This window comes from Homarus americanus, unplaced genomic scaffold, assembly GCF_018991925.1.
Source record: "Homarus americanus isolate GMGI-L3 unplaced genomic scaffold, GMGI_Hamer_2.0 scaffold27875, whole genome shotgun sequence".
In the NCBI taxonomy this organism is placed as follows: Eukaryota; Metazoa; Arthropoda; class Malacostraca; order Decapoda; family Nephropidae; genus Homarus; species Homarus americanus.
Genome location: NW_024733870.1, coordinates 510,240 through 530,017, shown reverse-complemented (window position 1 = coordinate 530,017; position 19,778 = coordinate 510,240). Strand labels below are relative to the sequence as shown.

Genomic DNA, 19,778 nt, shown 5'->3' with positions numbered 1-19,778 from the left:
GTGTATCGACCAATCAGCTGTCTTGCACGTTGGATTAATTAGAGGTGTGCTAAAGGACAATATATTGATAAATGAAAGAATGAGATGATGGAGTGAGAAATGAGTGAAAGATACAAGAGTGAGAGGTGGGAGAGTGGAGTCAAGAGGAGGTGGGGCAGTAGTGAGTGAGTGGGGTATGTCAGTGAGAGTGGCGTGAGAGAGGGGCACAACACGAGGCGGGGCACCAAAGATAGGGTGATGGGCACATTCCTGCCTCCCGCACACTGAGGTAAAAACTCCTGTATACAATATACAGAGGGCGGCCTCGTGTACAGCTGCCGATATTCACTGTTGCGACTGGCACATGGTTGAGGAGGAGGAATAACATATGACCCCCTGGTTTGGCCGTGGTTGAAAGTCCCGGCGCGTTCCTCAACCCCTCCCTCCCTTTTCTTTCTACCCCATTCCCCCACCCCCTCATCTTTCTACCCCTCCCTCCCGCCCACCGAACCAGGCACTGTCCGACCGACTTTTACTTTCTCGAGAGTGGCATCGGTGTGAGGCCCCGGCGAGCGCCCCGGCTCTCGTTATCAGTCCTCTGCAGCCGCCGCGGCCGCATCTCCCAGTGGACGCTCCTGGAACACTAGCCCCTTGTCTCCCAAGCCAACCATTCCTACGCCGCCAACGTCGTCGTCGTTGTTATACACCTGAAGAATATAACTGTGACGGCCGCCACGCTACGGACGCGCCTGCCGCCGCCATGACTTTACTCAAGGTAAGTAACGTTTATGATAGCTGGCCCGCTGCCTACCAACCCGGCCCGGCCGTGCTCAGGGCCACGGTCCCATCTCAACAACGGTCGTTGACCTAACTTCCGCCTGGTCTCGATTCTGAAGAAGGAAGTTGTTTCCGCAGTGTTCTCGTGCAAAATAGTTATTATTACATGTTGGATATACAAAGAGACGTGATGGAGTGCAGGACTAAGTGGTGAAGGCGCCAGTCAGTGCCAGAAAGTGTTGATCAAGTGCCGTAAGACCGCCACGGGGGGTCAGGCTCTGCTGCTGTGGTGACGTTGGAGGACGCAGAAGGCTGGCCAAAGAAAATATGTTCGTGGCAAGTGTGGAGGCCAGGGCATGCCTCGTCCACTCGTGGATAATATCCTTCGCTCTCTCTTTCTCTCCCGCTCTGCACCTTCTTTCTCGCTTTCTCTCTTGCCCTTTCTCTCTCTACCATGCTCTCTTGCCCCCTTTACTCGCCCACGCCACTCCTGGATCGTCTACCTCTTCATGAAGGATTATATGACCGAAAAACTTACTAAAATCTGTGTTCAATGTTTATATTCCAATTAGTAGAATTTGTGTCCTCTGAATGTATTAATATAATTAGCCGCTTTAGCCAGTGATGCCACCCTGATAACACTGTCATTAACCATGTCACGATAGTATATAGAATTGACCTATGAATAACTAATGGTTCTAAACAGTACACCACCTCTCACGCCCCTTGCCTCTATGAACTACACCTAAGTATCGTTCTCTAGCGATATCTAGGAGTAAAAAATCACCAAGATATTTACACATCACACTTTGAGCACTCGGTAATAACAATAACTAATGATCAGATCTATAAATTCGAGTCCGGTAACGTTGACAATGGCTGCTATTGGTCAAACACTTCACGGACAAACCTGGCAATGTTTACAAGTCCGCTCTTGAGTGTTGGCTACTGGGAGATATTTATCATCCACTTAATACAGGTCACTCATGAGAGACTACCAACTGGTTAATACTCAACACTAACCAGTAATCCTCGCTATCAGTTTATCATGTTAGGGAGAGATGGCGGCATGAGTGAAGGTACGAGGGAATAGAAGTGTAAACAAGATGTAGGTACAAGAGTATAGGTACAAGAATAAAAGTTACAGTGGTTGACGAAAGATGTAACCTACACAACATATATGACGTCATTACTATCGTGTGTGGTGACCCATGTGACGTCATATCCGGCACCCACCATGGTTTCCTCACCAAGACTCCATCCACAACGTGTTCACCATACTCCTCCCTCCCGTGTCCCCGTGATTCATGGTGCCTCCTCCTCCTTCTTCTCCTCCTCCTTATACCTGTGTGACCCGTTAACCTCCTTCTTACTGAACACCTGAGCCATGACTGTACACGTGAAGGATGAGAAAATATATCACACCTCTTCCCCCCACCCCTCCCTCTCTCTCTGTTTCTCTCTCCCTCACTCCTCTGTCTTTCTCCCTCCTCCCTTTCTCTTTCTCTCCTTCCCTCCTGGTCCTCTCTCTCCCTCTTGCTCTATCTTCCTCTATTGTTCGTTCTCTCTCTGTCTCTTTCTCCCTCTCTCCTTCCCTCCTTCTCTCTCAAGGAAGCCAATATTACCTCCCCCCCCCTTGCTATGTTAGGTGTTGCTCGCCATATAAGAACACTGGCCTGGTTGTTGATCCTTCGCCCCGACGTCAACAGTGCCCGTGTGTGTGTTGTTGATCCTTCGCCCCGACGTCAACAGTGCCCGTGGGTGTGTTTGTCTCAGTCTGTTGATGTTTCCTTCAAGTGTGATAGTATGAGGTCGACCGCATCAGGGGCTTGTTTGACGTCATCTACGGATTGTGACGTCATCGAGTTTTGGGACGTCATCGAGTTTGTTTGGCGTCATTTAGAGTTTGACGTTATCTAAGGTTTGTTTGACGTCATCTAGAGTTTTTTTACGTCATCTACGGATTGCATAACGTCATCTAGAGTGTTTTGACCTCATCTATAAGCCACACAGAGCAGTACTTTCTTGGTCAACATAACCACTATGCTGTACATTGTTTCGTCAGCCCAAAACACGTCTAGACAGGTCAACAACCTCGTGACTCATCAGCTGGTGTGTGGGGGAGGAACCAGCTGTGTGGGGGCAGGAGGGAACCAGCTGTGTGTGTGGGTACAGGAGGGAATCATCTGTGTAGGATAGGCAAGATGGAACCAGCTGTGTGTGGGGGGTCAGAAGGGAACCAGCTGTTGTGGGGGTGCAAGATCGAGCCAGCTGTGTTGGGGGGTACAGGTGGATGTAGGAGTGGGCATCACCACCATCTGAGTCAAGGGGGCGGGCACAGAGGGGGCAACAACCACCAGCTGAACACGTGAAAGTCAACAAATACCAACATGGCGTCTCCCGGTTGCTGACGAAATCACCTACTTGTGTTGCTATTTGGTGTTTATAGTTTAAATACTCGTAAATATATATATACATCTCCCACGTTACTATGGTGTAGTTTATATACATCCTAAGTTACACTGTGTTAGTTTATATAGGTATCCTAGTGTACAATTCAATGCTATACTCTTAATGTGTCCTCTTGTGTGTATGTATGTATGTATGTACTGTTCTTGTGTGTGTGTGTGTGTGTGTGTGTGTGTGTATACTGTATGTTCATGTATGTTTAATGTGTGTGTGTGTGTGTGTGTGTGTGTGTGTGTGTGTGTGTGGGTTATGACCTCCCACTCACCCTTCCATGAGACGGTCAACGTCCCTTCCCCGTGTCTCTCTTCCAGTTCCCTTCCCATCCTGTCTTCTTCCCTTTCATTTCATTTACAACTTCCTTTCCCCTCTCCTCAACTGTAAATTTCTCTCTCTTCTTCTTCCCCTCACTATCACTCCCTCTGCTTCATCTAATTATACCTTCCTCCCCCTCCCCCCCACCTAAACTATTCCTTTCCTCCTTTCTCTTTTACTCTTCTTCTATGCTTTTCTTTTGTTAATTCTTTCCTTCTTCTCGTCCCCCTTTCACTTCTTTCCTCCTCTACCCACTACAATCGTCCATGGTCTAAATAAGCAACATTACCTGTGTACAAGAGAGGGGCATATGATCCCCGTGTGTGTTGGGGGCGAGGAGGGGGACTGGTTGGGAGAGGGATGGGGGGGGGGAGGGGGCTGGGAGGGGGGCAGGGTTACATGACAGGTGGGCCAGTACCCCCCCCCTACACCTGTACACATGTTTCCTCAAGGTGGGACATTAATAAACTTTGGTATAATGATTACTTCCTATTTACCTGAATTTTGTGATGTTTGTTGTAAATAAAATTTGATTATTTTTTTTACTTGTTTAATTGTATAATATTGTTCTAGTCTGAGTTTTTTTTCAATATAGGCCTAGTGTGGTAATCTTCATCAGCTATATACAAGACGTTCAGTATGTTATGTTAGACACCCCGGGTTCGATCCCCCATGGCGGCAAGCATATCCGGGTTCGTCAATGGAGCTGTAAAAAGAAAGTTTGCCGTGAAGGAAGAAACGAGAAGAAAAAAAACGCGTTGACAAATCCAGTTTTTATATGCATTTTTGTGTTAGTGACCTACTGCGCCAGTGCGGAAAATAACTGGTAGTCTCCAGCGTTAAGCCACTTTTTGCCTGGCTTTTCTCATGTTGCGGACGATACCCCAGCCATCCTCCTCCTCTTCCTCCTCAACCTTCACTTTTAGAGAGTAACACAACATAACCGTCGACCCTAACTCATTATTAACCTCTTAAGTCTAAACTATACTGTATATCTTAAATCTTGTAAAAAAAATAATATCACGGTAAAAATATAAAATGTGTGAAGAAAATTTACGAAAAGAAAGTGAGAGAGTTAATAACAGAGAAGGAAACGATAAGACGTGTGAGCATCTTGAGGGACTTTGTGTGTGGGTGAGAGAGGGAGGGAGGGGAGGGGGTACAGGAAGGAACACAATAACGAGGATGTGTAGCTCACACTTGATGAAGCACCGACACGTGGCATGAATGACGTGGGGACTGACATTCATACCATTTATCCCTTCAATTATATTCTACCCCTCTCTTCTCTCTCTCTCCATTTACGGAATATTAAAGTTGGTTTTCGTGTTTGTACCCGTGGAGGAGAGCCACCAAGAAGAGGTGTGGCCATATTTCTTGATGTGCACATGACCTGTGTGTGAGGCGTGTGGCCACCACCACTTGCTAGCTCTCTCGCTTGCCCGCGGCCCTCCCACACCACCCACCACCTCCCCCTCCCTCACCACACATGAAACCTTTTAAATTTTAATTGACTAAACACACCAATATCATACAGAATTATATATAATATATATACATTAAACATCTTAAAATATACACATTTATGCAAAAGTTATAGACAAGGAATAGTTGGCAACAAATGTATTACCTTAGCAATTTATACGCGTTAATATTTTTCTCAACTGAATATAAAATCAATAACCAGTTACTTCTTAACTATTTTTATTATTTCATTAGGTTTATTAAACTAAATGAACGTAAAACAATGAGTTGGTCAGATTTTAAAATATATAATCATCAGAATTTCACAAAAGTTTAATTCCTGGAGTGAGTTTTGTATATTATAATGCAGAACTATTTTTCCTGATAAATGAATGCGTCTGATTTTAAGTTCCAAGATTTAATTTTTCATTTTATCCACACGGTCAATGTAATTCAGTATATTAAGACCATCATTTTATATTTATTTTTATTTATAAGTAAAAATACGAATTAATATTTTCTTTTGCGTGATTCTTGACTATTGTTTTTAATTCAAATTTTACAGTATTGGTTTAGCTACCAGTGTATATTTCTCTAATAAGACAATGTTGACTTTTACGTTATTTTCAATCGAGTGTTGATGACGCAGGACAAACACAATGTAAACAGAAAATTTAATCAGAATTCTTTTTACTATTGTCATTGCAAATTAAAGAGTGTATTTCGGTTTCTTTTTTTTGTATAGTGATACGCGCTAGGCTTGTGATGCGGTGGTGCTCGTGTCCAGGAAGGAGGCCGCCCTGCCAGTACATGTTAGTTTCTCTCTCGCGTCAGTTGGTTAAAATATTAGTTGCCTGGCACTGATTGTATCGCCCTGGCGATTATAGAAGGGAAAAAAGTCTGCGTTGCTTTGTTGTTGAAAGCAGCCGGTCAGTCCTCTTCCCGAAGTACATCGACTGGAGTGGAGAGAGAGAGAAAAAATGGCGATAAACTTTCTAGTACACATACCCTGTTGTTTTTTTGTTGTTTTTTGTAGTGGGTGCCCGGAGGTGGTTCGTCGCGTGGACCTACTGAAGACGAGAGCCACTACCAGCACCTTCAACCTCTCCCACCCACATTCCCCGAGTGAGGATTCCAGCTTTATATATTCTCCTGGATAGATTTACCATGATGGGGCCACTGCTTGGTAAATGAGGCATGAAACAAGGTTCAGCCACAGCGGGAGGAGGAGAGGAGGTTTCCCGGAGCTGTGAGGTGAAAGAGTATCAAGTTTTACCAACACAACAGGTTCCTTCCAGCCAGACCTGTTTAGTGCTGCCTCTTTTTTTTCTTTGGTATTTTCTCTGTGCCTGGCAAGGATAGCAGGAAGCATTTTTAAGAAGCAAAATTTAGTCTTTTTCCCGTTGTCGAGACTTGATAATAGAGTACCTGGAGAGGCTGGACGTAGACATAGCAGCATAGTTGCCCCTGGACGTTGGGAGGTGTCGGTCTTCGTCAGGTGGGTCTCGCGTACCCCCCTCGCTCGCCTCACTACTATACGAGCTCCGTGAGTTCAGCTGCATATTTTACAGTACACGCTCCTCCATCTTCATACATAACGAAATTTATAACACCTTTCACGTTACCTTTTCATAAATTACTATGACTTCTTGAATCTTGAGTGATTTTTATCCCGGTCGAACAGTAATGTACTTCATGGTTCCAGCCACATAAATACGCATCGTGTTATGGAATCGTGTGACAAATAATTCTCCTTTCTTTCGGTCTCTGGAAATGATACGAGATCGCATATCCAAAACACCTGATGATAATATTTATTTTATTTGTATTTACAGTAATCACAACTATAATAAAAAATTTAACTAAACAATAAAATATCTTTATTGTTTACCCTTAACTGATCTTCCCATTCTGTATTTTAAATTTACCAGACTGTGTTAATTAATCTAACTAATACAAAAAGTTACGTATTTTCTGTAACTGGACTTAGAGTATTGACAAGTCATTAATATATTTATTGTGTTGTGGTGGCGGGTAACACAGAACCTGCATTATGTTACATTTCAAAACTGACTTCATAGAGGTGAGATTCTAGTGTCATCTCTGATTTTCTCCTTGCCATATTCCTCTGTTGCCATACTCATTTTTCTTACTTTGTATCTAAGTTCTATTAATTCCTTTGCCTATTCTTCATTTGTTGCCATACATACTCTTACATGGTATAATTATTCATTCGTAATATTCTTTTGGTCATACACACCGTTGCCATATTAATCGTTATCATATATGTTGCTTGATGTATAGCATTTTTGTCAAGTTCCCTTATTTTGTAGCGTTCGTCGTCTGCCATCTCCCTCCGTTGCCATAATTCTATTTCCACAGCATTCAATCATTGCCAGACGTATCCTTGCCATACCCGCATCTCACATCATGGCTCTCTACCCCCTGCTGCCATACCTGTTGCTACCCCTTGCCATACTACCCCTTTCTAAACTCTCCATACCCCCCTATATCATGCCTACCCCTTTGCCATAACCCTCCTTGCCATATGAGTCCCTATTTCATGTCACCTATTGTCATAATGTTCACTAACCCACCCCTCCTACCCTACCATATTAATATTGTTAGAACTTCACGTGCTGCCATTTTTTCCCGTCATTCCCCTGCCTTGCCATACAGCCTGTTGCCAACATACCACTGCGTCACTCCTCCAAGGTAAGGGTGGAATGCCCCTGTAGACACACTCCGGCCTACGTAAAACAGCCCGGTCGAGTTTTTGCTTCGAGTTTTCACCAATTAAAAAAGTTGTCCATGGCAAGGTGGTCGAACGCTAAGCTGCCACACATCCGACTTTCCCCTTGTATGCCCTGGCCCGACTACATATATGACTGACTGACCCGACACCAATTGCCCGACTGAATGGACTGACCGACTGACTGACCCGACATCAGTATCAGTTTCGACCACATGGCTAAATGAACTGACCTTATCTGACGTGACGACTATGAAACAAATTGTTAACACTAGTGAACAACCACCACATTCACCACACTCACAACACAATCACCACATTCACCACACTCACAACACAATCACCACATCCACCGCCATGGCTAATTGGGGTACCACAACCACAGATACCAACAACCACCACAATCAACCTCAACCATGCCACCATATCCACAATCACTCTTAACCATGCCACCACAACCACAATCCTCCTCAACCATCCAACCACAACCACAATCAATCATGCCACCACCTTTGTGTTCAAATGTTCCACGATTTCACAGCATAATAAGCGTGATTCGCAAGCTTAATTTCATCGCCAGGTGAAGTGTCATGTTATGAGCTTGGGGGGAGGTGACGGGAAGGGGGGAGGGGTGAGTTGGGGGAGAGGGGTGAGTTGGGGGAGAGGGGTGAGTTGGGGGTCACTTTCTATTCATTTCTTAGTCTGTTCACCTTTCTCTGTCTCTCTTCCATTTCTCTCTATCACCCTAATTTCTGTCTCTCTCTCTCTCTCTCTCTCTCTCTCTCTCTCTCTCTCTGGTGATTTCAACGCTGGCTGCTATAATTATCTAAACTAGTTTTATAATACTATTTTATCGGCATTAGTGGCGGACACGTAGGTACAACTGCCTCCTCTTGATGTACAGTGCGCCTCTTGATGCACAGTGCACCTCTTGATGTACAGCCCGCCTCTTGATGCACAGTGCACCTCTTGATGCACAGTGCGCCTCTTGATGCACATTGCGCCTCTTGATGCACAGTGCGCCTCTTGATGCACAGTGCGCCTCTTGATGCACAGTGCGCCTCTTGATCCACGGTGCACCTCTTGATCCACAGTGCACCTCTTGATGCACAGTGCACCTCTTGATGTACAGTGCGCCTCTTGATGCATAATAAGTCTCTTGGTGCACAGTGCGCCTCTTGATGTACAGTGCGCCTCTTGATGCATAATAAGTCTCTTGGTGCACAGTGCGCCTCTTGATCCACGGTGCACCTCTTGATCCACAGTGCACCTCTTGATGCACAGTGCACCTCTTGATGTACAGTGCGCCTCTTGATGTACAGTGCGCCTCTTGATGTACAGTGCGCCTCTTGATGCATAATAAGTCTCTTGGTGTACAGTGCGCCTCAATGTTAAAATTACACCCACACAACCTTCGGCAAGACTCACTCTAAACACACACACACACACACACACACACACACACACACACACACACACACGAAGAATATGGAATTGAAAAGCTAAAACTTATTTACATTTTGTCAAGTACAGTACACGTTAGTCGATCACGGACTGTGTCTTATTTACAGTACAGGAAGAAAGATGTGTTCCTCGACAGTGTAAGAACACCAAGAACAGGAAGGAATAAATGATCTGATTATTAAGAGAAGGGCGAGGGGAAGTGAGGGAGAGGGGAGCATTGAAGTGAGGGGGAGGGGAGCATTGAAGTGAGGGGGAGGAGAGCATTGAAGTGATGGAGAGATGATTGTAAAGATAGGTTTTGTGAAATGGGGAAAAAGACACCTATTAATGGGAAAATGTGTGTGTGTGTGTGTGTGTGTGTGTGTGTGTGTGTGTGTGTGTGTGTGTGTGTGTGTGTGTGTGTGTGTGTGTGTGTGTGTGTGTGTGTGTGTGTGTGTGTGTGTCAAAGTGAAGAGAAAGGTGTAGGGAAAAGTAGCCACTGTATTTCACCACTTCCCTACAGGTTCAGGCAGTGTATAAATAAACTGTGTACAATATGTTAGAAAAACTCGGATACATGTGTAATATCTCCCCCACCTCTCACTCAGTCAACCACCACACTTCTTAACTTTACCGCATCACTCTTTCTCTCGCTAATCCACTTCCCCCTTCGTTAACCCAGTCACTCCCTCACTAACTCTTTCTCTTTCTCACTAACCAGACACCTCCCTCACTACCCCATCTTTCCCTCCGTCCTCTCACCGCAGCAGCCCCTCTCTCTCCTCTTAGACCATCACTCACGATCCTCCTCCATCTCTTCTAACTCCCCTTCCCCTTCATGGACGCCCCGGGTGGTGAGGGTCGGCTCGCTCTATCGCTTGCAGTGATCATGTGCAAAATGAAAGCGAGACGGAATTGCGACTTCCGGCGCCCGGACTCACGCACTGGCGGTCATGACTTAGCGGGAACACAACACGATTGTTGTAAAAACCGGACCTGGTACACGCACCGCTGATGATGGCTAGTGTGGTACTACCTGTGTGTGAGGCAGTGACCTACTGGACTCAAGTTGTAGCTTAAACTAACTCTCCAGGTGCAACTGTATTTACCTACGCTCCCCTGACTTACCGATAATTTACCTTCTGTTGATCTAACATTTAGATAACTACAGTATACAGGGAATTTAGTATTTAAAAGTAAGAAAAACTAAATCGTCACTTCCCCAGAAAAACAGGATAAAAATTAACCAGCTCATCCTAACATACACTCAACTGGATGAATGAGTTAAATTTGATGAGTTTTTATATGGCTAAGAATTATATAACATGGGTAACATAAGACACCCCCGCGTTGACTTCCCTGGCTGACTGTGGTGGTGAAGAAAGCATTATATCACCGTGTTCATGGCAGCAAACTTCAGTACTCAAAGTAAGCCTCAGTTTTTATGTGGATGTAATATTAAATAATTTGTATTCCTCATGTTAACATTTACTGCTCGTTCTCAGTCAGTTCACCAAGGTACACTCGCAACAAAAAGTATCGGTGCATACTGTAGTGTGAACAATTTGAGACCAGTGCCGATAGGTATTGGGAAAGGCGAGTTGTTCCAGCCGTATGTTGGCAGCCCTGATTGTCAGCCATATAGCAACACCAGGTGGAGGGGGGTGGGGGTTATGAGGATACACTTACCAACCTTCCCGACATATTATCACAGTGTATACGTATCGTTTCGGAACTCGTCGATCTCACCCTGCACCGATACTTTTTGGTGCGAGTGTACAATCATCATGTGAGAGGGTTGGCGACCACGGACCCACCACTCCAAGCGTTATTAGGCTGTCACTATCACTCCCTTTTAACTTCAGTTTATCAATTAACATCTCTAATATTATCCCTCTATATCTAAACATATGGCCAAAGTACAGATAACAGTGTTTTGTTTTCCTCCCTCTATAAATTTCCAGTGCTTCTCTTTCCTTCAACCAATTTAAAACCGTCTAGTCTCCTGGTGTCCGCGGAATACCCACGCTTCTGTCCATACGTGATAAAAAACTGATAATATTTTTCAAGTCTTTTTCTCAAATTAAAATAAATATGCATCAATGTTTACCACCTACCATAACTTCGCTATGCATTTTCAGCCTAAGAACAACCATTACTTCTGCCTTTACAACATTAACCTGTAAGACCTATATTCTTCGTCATTACCTAATAGATTATTGACCAGTTAATGCAGACGATTATCATACTTTTTGCTATGAGATTTTAATTAAGGTGTTACTGAGAATGTTTCGAAGAAGTCCATTGAGGTAGAGACGTGTGTGTGTGTGTGTGTGTGTGTGGAATAGATATCGGAGCCTAAGACGGCGGCGCCCTCTTTATCCTCAACCCTGACACACCCACTGTTTACCCAATGCTCCTTCACATACACCAAAGGATAAACTATATCTAACCCAGCCAATAGTTCCTCGGTGTTTGTCTGTCATTGTAGTGAATGTTTCTAAATTTTTAAGACATTCCCACTCGTGAAAGTAAAGTTTTAAAGAGTAGGGTAATATTTTGCTGCAGGTACATTTTACACAGTGGCGCAATTACTTATAACTAGGAGGCAGTCACGTCACGAGTAGCCTAAGGTGAAGGGAAACTACGCAGCATTAACATTCTACTGCCTTCAGTCTATATTTTCTAATGTATACATAATTTACTCGACATATTTTCGCGTTTTCTCAATAATTCCATCAAACCCCATTGAACAGCCTGGAAAATGTTCTTTGGAAAATCGAGAATTTTATACCGGCAAAAATTGGGCATCTGATTATCTCAAAGCACGTATCTGACGTTCAGTAAGTGTCCTATGATCAATATTCCCGTTCAAATGTCAAAGTTATTTTCAGATATAATTATAGTTTCCGGTTTATCATCTTAACGGGTCTTTAGAGGTAAACAACAAGAGAAGGAGGAATATGGCACAGTGTAGAAGACGGAAGTGAGACATATTATTGCGCGGGACGCTGAGTCATCACCAAACATTAGGCGGGAAAGTGAGCGTCGCTTAATTCAAACACGGTGGCGGCCACTCAACCTTGGCCTACCGTCTTGTCTTCCTCACTCTACTCGCAGACAAGATGCCACAACACCCCATACTACCTTGCCTTCCTCACTCTCCTTATATTCTCCTCACAGACAAGATGCCCCAACTCTTATGGAAAACACATTATCTAAGCACGTGTATACTTTGGAAACCTGTTGATTCTTCTTCTACTTTTTTAATAACGTGGCCTTCAACCTCCCTTTATAGCCACACCTTCGCCATCATTTTATTACCCTAATATTTAAGCTACTACTACTACTACTACTTTTTGTTTTATAAATGGGCCTCCATCCTCCCCTTATAGCCATACCTTCGCCGCCATTTTATTACTACTAATACGACTACTACTACGACTACTTTTTTTTTTCTTAAACGTGGCCTCCAGCCTCCCCCAATAGCCACACCTTCGCCACCTACTACGACTACTACTACTACTACTAATAATAATAATACTCTGACTACTACTACGAAAATTTATTCATATAGTTATCTGAAGACTCACCCCCCCAAAAAAAAGAAATACATAAAAACATAAAAATATAACACGACTCTTCCCACACCGCCCTTCAGTATAACCTAACCTCACTATAAAGACACCCTGGATATATTAAACTCTACGTTATATAACAATCATCTTAAGCATTATTCTCATATTATCTCTACTATTAATAACGATGTCATATACAGAGGCACGCACTAGAGAGAGAGAGAGAGATGTCAACACGCAACTTAGAATACAGATCTTGACTCCACAGTAGCAGCTGACGTTCTCCTGAGTTGATTGATGACGCTCTTTCCATACATTCAAGACGAATATTTTCTGAGAGAGGAAGGAGAATTTTATGGGTATATTCTGATGTAATTATGCTGTAGATTAGGTGTGTGTCTTGTGGTCTCTGAGACGTGAGGAAGAAAACAGTGAGATACACACACACACACCAGGCAGCAGGTTGCTCGACTCTGAGAAGTCATTAAGGTGGGCAACGTGGCCGCCGCCCACCTGGTGAAAGTGAAACACAACACCCGCCACCACCACTACCACTACCACGAAAACCACTATTAACACCACTACTACCACCACTATTAACACCACCACTACCACTATCACTACTACCATCACTATCACCACCACCATCATTGACACCCCTACCCCCATCAACACAACCATCACTATCAGAACCACTATAACCTTCACCACCACACCTGTGATGGCCATACCCTTCCTCTCTGGCCCCATCCCATCTAAAAACCTTCCCTTGCCCCAACTTGCCCCGCCCCGTCCTCATTCTAGCCTCGTCCTTATCCCTGCCGAGCCCCGCCCCGTCCTAGCCATGTCCCCAGTCCCAATCCTTCAGAACTTCCTCCTTGGGCTGCCACCTCACACACCACCTCGCCCCCTCCACACCCAGCCCCGTCTTGCCCCACCCCACCCAGCCCCGTCTTGCCCCACCCCACCCAGCCCCCGTTGATGATCCATCCTTTCCTTCCACACCCAGCTGTCGTCTCTCACCTTGCCCCGCCCAGCCCCGTCTTGCCCCGCCCCCAGGTTCCCTACATACCACCCAGTTCGTCAGAGACCCGGCCGGCGTGGTGCCCCAGGGGAGGAAGGAATGTTGTTCTTGTTATAATAACTGGACGGTGGATAAGGTGGTTCACTAATAACAAGAGCAGCAGTGGTAGGGGCAGAACAGGGGTGGCAGAGGCATAAACAGGGGTGGCAGGGGTATAAACAGGAGTGGCAGGGGTATAAACAGGGGTGGCAGGGGTATAAACAGGGGTGGCAGGGGTATAACAGGGGTGGCAGGGGTATAACAGGGGTGGCAGGGGTATAAACAGGGGTGACATGGGCACTAACAACGGTAGCAGAGGCAACAACAAAGGCGCATGTTAAAGAGTTGAGGCAGTAAGGGAATCTATCTACCATGCGTGGGACAAGTTTTTCTGGGACACCCAACCATTCTCCTGCCCCTACCTGCAACCCCCCCCCCTCACCCCCTCCCCCTCCCCGTAACCGTGTCATCCACTCTCTCTCATTCTCAACCTCCCCCTCCCCGCCTCTCTCTCTTATAACCTTCCTCAATTTGTCTCTCAATCTCTCACGTTTTGACTTCACCACTTTCTCTAAGCTACATTTTCTCTCCACCTGTCTCTCAGTCTAAGTTACAATTTGTCTGCTGTACCGTCCTCTCACTCTTGTCTCTATATCTGTCTCTCACTCACAATAATTCTCATGTCTCCCTCTTCTCGATCTCTCTATCTCTCACTGAACTATTTTAACCTTGTCTCCCTTCAATTTGTCTCTCCCTCTACATCATACATCCCTTTCCATTCTCTCTTCCTCTTTATCTCACTGTTTATATCATTCCTTCCTTCATTCCTTCCTTCCTTCCTTCTTTCTTTCTTTCTTTCCTTCGTGCTCATTGTCTCTTGTTCTTGGTAATTGCATTTTTTTCATTCATTCTACCACCACCACTAACACTACCAACACCATCCGCTACTATCACCACTACCACCCACCACCACTATCATCATCCCTACCACCACTACCACCCACCACTAACCACCACCACTAACCACCACTACCAACATCAACCCCCCCTCACTACCAGCACCACCACTACCCCTCCATCTCCTTCAGTAGCCACAGCGGGAGCCTGACGGTGAAGGGCAGGACTCCGGTGGTGGTGTCCTTGGGAAGAGAGAGAGAGAGAGAGTAGCGGAAGTGTCCTGTCTGGTTTCCAAGGTACACACCCACCAAGAACTGCCCTACGTTACATAAAAATTCCCTTTTTATAGTTTTTGCATGTCCGTTCTCTTAGGTGGTTAATGTTCTTTCAGGCGGTTAATGTTCTTTCAGGTGGTTAATGTTCTTTCAGGTGGTTAATGTTCTCTCAGGTGGTTAGTGTTCTCTCAGGTGGTTAATGTTCTCTCAGGTGGTTAGTGTTCTCTCAGGTGGTTAGTATTCTCGAAAACGAAGACTCACAGCGCATCACCATCAGTTCATAGCCTCGTGTTGGGACTTACAGACCAGAGCGTCCAGGAGCCAAAATTTATAAAGTAACTAGAGGGGGCATAACTGTGGCTGACTTGGGGGTGTTTGAACCGAAGAAATGATCCCCTTGTGGACAGTTATGTAATGGTGATAGTAATAGTATTTATGACAATAGTTACAGCATAGAACATGGTAGTAAAGGAACCTTAGTTAAATTGTGGTAGTACAAGTACCAGGCTAATCACGTTAGTAACAGTACTAGAGCATGTGGTACTGGCAGCAGAACTAAGGTACTGGTGGTAGTGCAGTCCGTAGTCTAGGAGTAACAACAGTAGAATAATTCTGCGTATAACAGCTACAATAATTATTATGTGTCACGTTAAACTACTAATGACAAACCATTAGTGAAGACACAGCTAGTGAGTCTATGATAACCAGTGTTTCTAAAGATAAAAATGAATTTCCAAGTTTCTTTTCCTGGTTCGCGTGGCGATGTTTCATTTATCATGCGGCTAATTTACCACCAAGGCGATCCTGGTCCTCTTGCGGGCATAACTAAAGAGAGTGGTCAGAATTCTGCCTTAAGAAAGGTCAACACCTATAGCCTTGCCCGGGAAGGCAGGAGGATTTTGACCACAGAATGAAACATATAATCCACGCATCAATGAAGCGCTCTTACGGAAGGCCAGAAAAAAAAAACACCTGGTAGTTCTTAAGTGGCGAAATGAATGGACACGAGAGTGGGTCGCTGGCGGGTCTCCCTCAAGGTTGTGTAGCCCCACACACACACACAACATACACACAAAAGCGCGTGTCCGCGCCCGCGCCCGCACACAGTTCTGGAGTCTATAAATAGCAGGGTGAGGTCTGGTGGGAGACCTGTTTTTTTAGGATAATTTAGCCATTCACTGATCCAGAAAGGAAGAGAAGAGAATATTTGTGTGGGGAGATCAAGGGTAGCCAGTGACCGCCAGACCTGTCACACTAACACCGTCCCGGCAAAGTTCCTGTTTACCATTACTTGCATAAGTTGTTACAGGTGTCAATAATATTACAATAGTTTCTCTGCAACCCTTAGTATCAAATGTGTCTATACAGCACCTAAAAACAAACGTAGACACATGAGGCAGTAAATGCGGGCACAGAACTGTTTCCTCAACAGAATACCCTGTGATGATCAATGACTAAGATGGACTTATTATAAGTATTTTAAGGTTAATCAACCATATGTTTGAGTGGGCCTCTGCTGACCCCGCCACACCAGCTGGCTCCACCGAACTACTATGGAAGCGCTAATATGGTCGCACGTCTGCGGTTTTGCGATGACCTTTTCTAAATCTGTTTACGGCCTGGGGTGTAACCTATAATAATCTGTAATTACTAGGTAGAAGTTATTCCCGAGAGAGAGCCACAGCCGCCGTGCCCATACGATAATTCCCGTTCTCCAAAGTGATGAATAGCACAGCGGAAGCAGTGGTCGCGCCGCCGTGACCTGGTGGTGAAGAGGCTTGCACCATCAGCAGCAACAAGCCTCCTCAGCGCCAGGCTTCGGCACACTGAACTCACATGACCTGTGCTGTTCCTCCGCTTGCGCAATGTTCGCCTCTCAGAGAAACCACACAGCTGTGCTCTCCTGCAGGTGAAGAGAAAGGAGCTCTTGCATACTACTCATCTTTTTATCACTTCACAACTCTCCCCGCCTTACAACAGCACAACAAGAAGTGTCTTCAGTGTGCACATATGTGTGTGTACCTTATATGTTACACAGTGAATCTGCTAACTTGGGATTTCACTAATTCCTAAAATATTCAGGAATTTTATTTAGTACCTGCAACCGTTAGCTATTACTTGAAATCGCAGAATTTTTAGGAATTTCGCGAAATCGTTGTTTTTAAGGGAACCACGAATTCCTTAACTGCATGTGAGCGAATGTATAACATTGTGTAACGTTGAAGAACTGTATGAAGCCTGACCAAAGAACATGGTTAATAGTTAGGTCAGGTTAGGTTTCCTGACAGTCGCAGCGAATACATAAAATCCCTGAACATTTTAGTGATTACGTGAAAGCCCTTATCTCACACACGCCCTGGAACATGTAAACACCGCAGCTGGGGGTGTCATGGTTATCACCTCGGACAGTAAATACGAAGATTGGAGCCCTGTGGGGGGGAGGGGGGGTTGTCTCTAATATATCGCTTGACACTTTAAAATGTGTTTTACAAAAAAAATCGTAAATCAGAGTCGTGAACACCCGTATGTAAGTGTGTTTAGGTGTAATACTAATAGTCGCCACGATAACAACAATAACAAGCCTTAACCGCAAGCAGACGTGGAACTTAGGGTTAACTTAATGTTCACGTGGTATATTAAAGCCAGAAGACCTCCAGGTATAGGTGGCGTTATGACAAGTTAATATAATACGTGTGAATATTTTAATCAATTATTAAAGCCGAACTTCCTGGTTTCGAATCAACACCTGTATACTAATAAGTGCCACGTGACAGGTAGGTGCCTGGCGGGGTGTAGCGGGTTTCCTCTGTGAGCGTGTGTGTGTGTGTCGGGGTGTATAACAGGTGTTGGCAGGTATAACGGTGCCATGGGTACATTGTCTTTCTCTCAATCGCTTTCTTTCTTTTGATTCTGGCATTTTCTATCACCCTCTCTCATTTTGTCGCTCAGTTTCTACCTGTTTCTCTTAGTTGGCCTTTCATTTTTTTTTATCTCTCTCTCTTCCTTTCTCTTTGTAACAATGTCCGGTACACGTGTAATGCGGGGCGGGGAGCTTGACTGCGGTAGGTCAGGGAGCGGACACACACCACCCGCCGGTCTGACGTACCCCTTGGCTCAGTCACGGACCAACACACACACACACACACCAGTCAGCATATCTCCACTCTTATATGTGTGTGTGTGTGTGTGTGTGTGTGTGTGTGTGTGTGTGTGTGGTCTACAATATTAATACTAAGAAACTAACTCCGACTTGACAATGATTTCTGGTGCATTGTTGCCAGAGTGAGGTGTTGAGAGAGATCCCTGGTGGTCGTTCCCTGGAGGAGAGGATATTATCTTCCTCAAGCCATGTCTCACCTCACCTACCTCTCACTTACTGTTCCCTCACTTTCACAGTTACCACACTCACCCACCCATTCTCCCTCATGGTTTCCCCACTCACACACAGGATTCTCACACTATTCCTTCCAAGTTAATTTTCTGTCGTATCGAACCTCATATAACACCTTTCTCACCCCTACCTCGTTCCATTCATTAGTCGTTCACAAAGGCAATAAACAAATAAGATGACAAATACAAGAGTGACATACATTTACACATACTTGACATCATCCAGACTGACATAACTTTTCAACAGTTCCATATCTACGTCATAAAATACACAAACCTTCCCTAAATTCATACCTGTTCATTTATCACACGCTTTCTCTACAGCCATAAATGTGGTAGTAGTAGCCACTTTCTTCCTGTGTGTGAAAGTTTCTCTCCACCACAGCCTACGTAGGTGCGAAAATTTAATCTTAACTCTCTCTCTTCCTTCCACGAATGCTCTTTGTTTCTCATTAAAGGTGATTCATTCAACTTTTTTCAATTTTCAATCAACCTGGCATTACAAAACCTACTGTTGCCATGAAATCTAATACTCCTGTAGTTTAAGTAATCATTCTCTTTATATTAGGACTGTCACTGTTTCCACCCAGTCATTCTGTACAATACCTGTTATGACAAGTGACAACCTACTCCCCATGTTCACTATGTCACCTCCTCCCTCTATACCATCTCCTTAACACAACTAAAACTCTTCCAAGTGGCCATTTTTTAACACTACTTACCGATAACACTCCCTTCTTTATAGCATAGTCCACCCTCGTGTGTAAGCTATATCCGTTCTCTATATTCACCCAAACCTGGAATTGTCAGCCTCCATCTATCCTCCCATGGACTGGATTTTCACACACACACACACACACACACACACACACACACACACACACACACACACACACACAGTAAAATATGTGTCAACACTATCCACTTGTCATTCTTCCGTTCAGGTTTACATATTCATCGTTTTCTCTTTGCGTGTTATTTAAACTATTGTGATACTGTATGACCTCTTGTTTGATCTTCCACCAACGTTAATATTCAAACCTCGAAATGAAATACTCATTCACCTTGCACCATCCATTCATTCATTCATATAACCGTTACCCACAAGTCAACTCACTCGTATGAACTTGTGTCACCTCCCTTGTCAACACTACACACACGCACATACACACGTCGAGTCAAGCAAGGACAGTTGTGTGAGTGACAGCGATACACACACACGTCAACACAGGCACAGTTCACTTATTTGTACCCTCCACCGACGTAATACCCCCCCAACCCCACCACCCCGGACCTCACATTTCCTCCTGCACTCAGTCACTCACATATTACACTCATCTACTCCCTCATTAACTCCTTCGAGATCTACAGAAACCATC

General features: G+C 44.7%; 1 protein-coding gene across 1 annotated transcript in view; it reads left to right on the top strand.

Annotated features, from left to right (window-relative positions):
• The first annotated feature begins 510 nt into the window (after nt 1-510).
• The window catches only part of LOC121870073 (pro-resilin-like), a 33,778-nt gene continuing 14,510 nt past the window's right edge, over nt 511-19,778 (top strand). Inside the window, exon 1 of the mRNA XM_042371841.1 lies at nt 511-754. Coding sequence (XP_042227775.1) covers nt 740-754 — 15 coding nt within the window. The 5' untranslated portion in view covers nt 511-739. The remainder of the gene's footprint in view (nt 755-19,778) is intronic.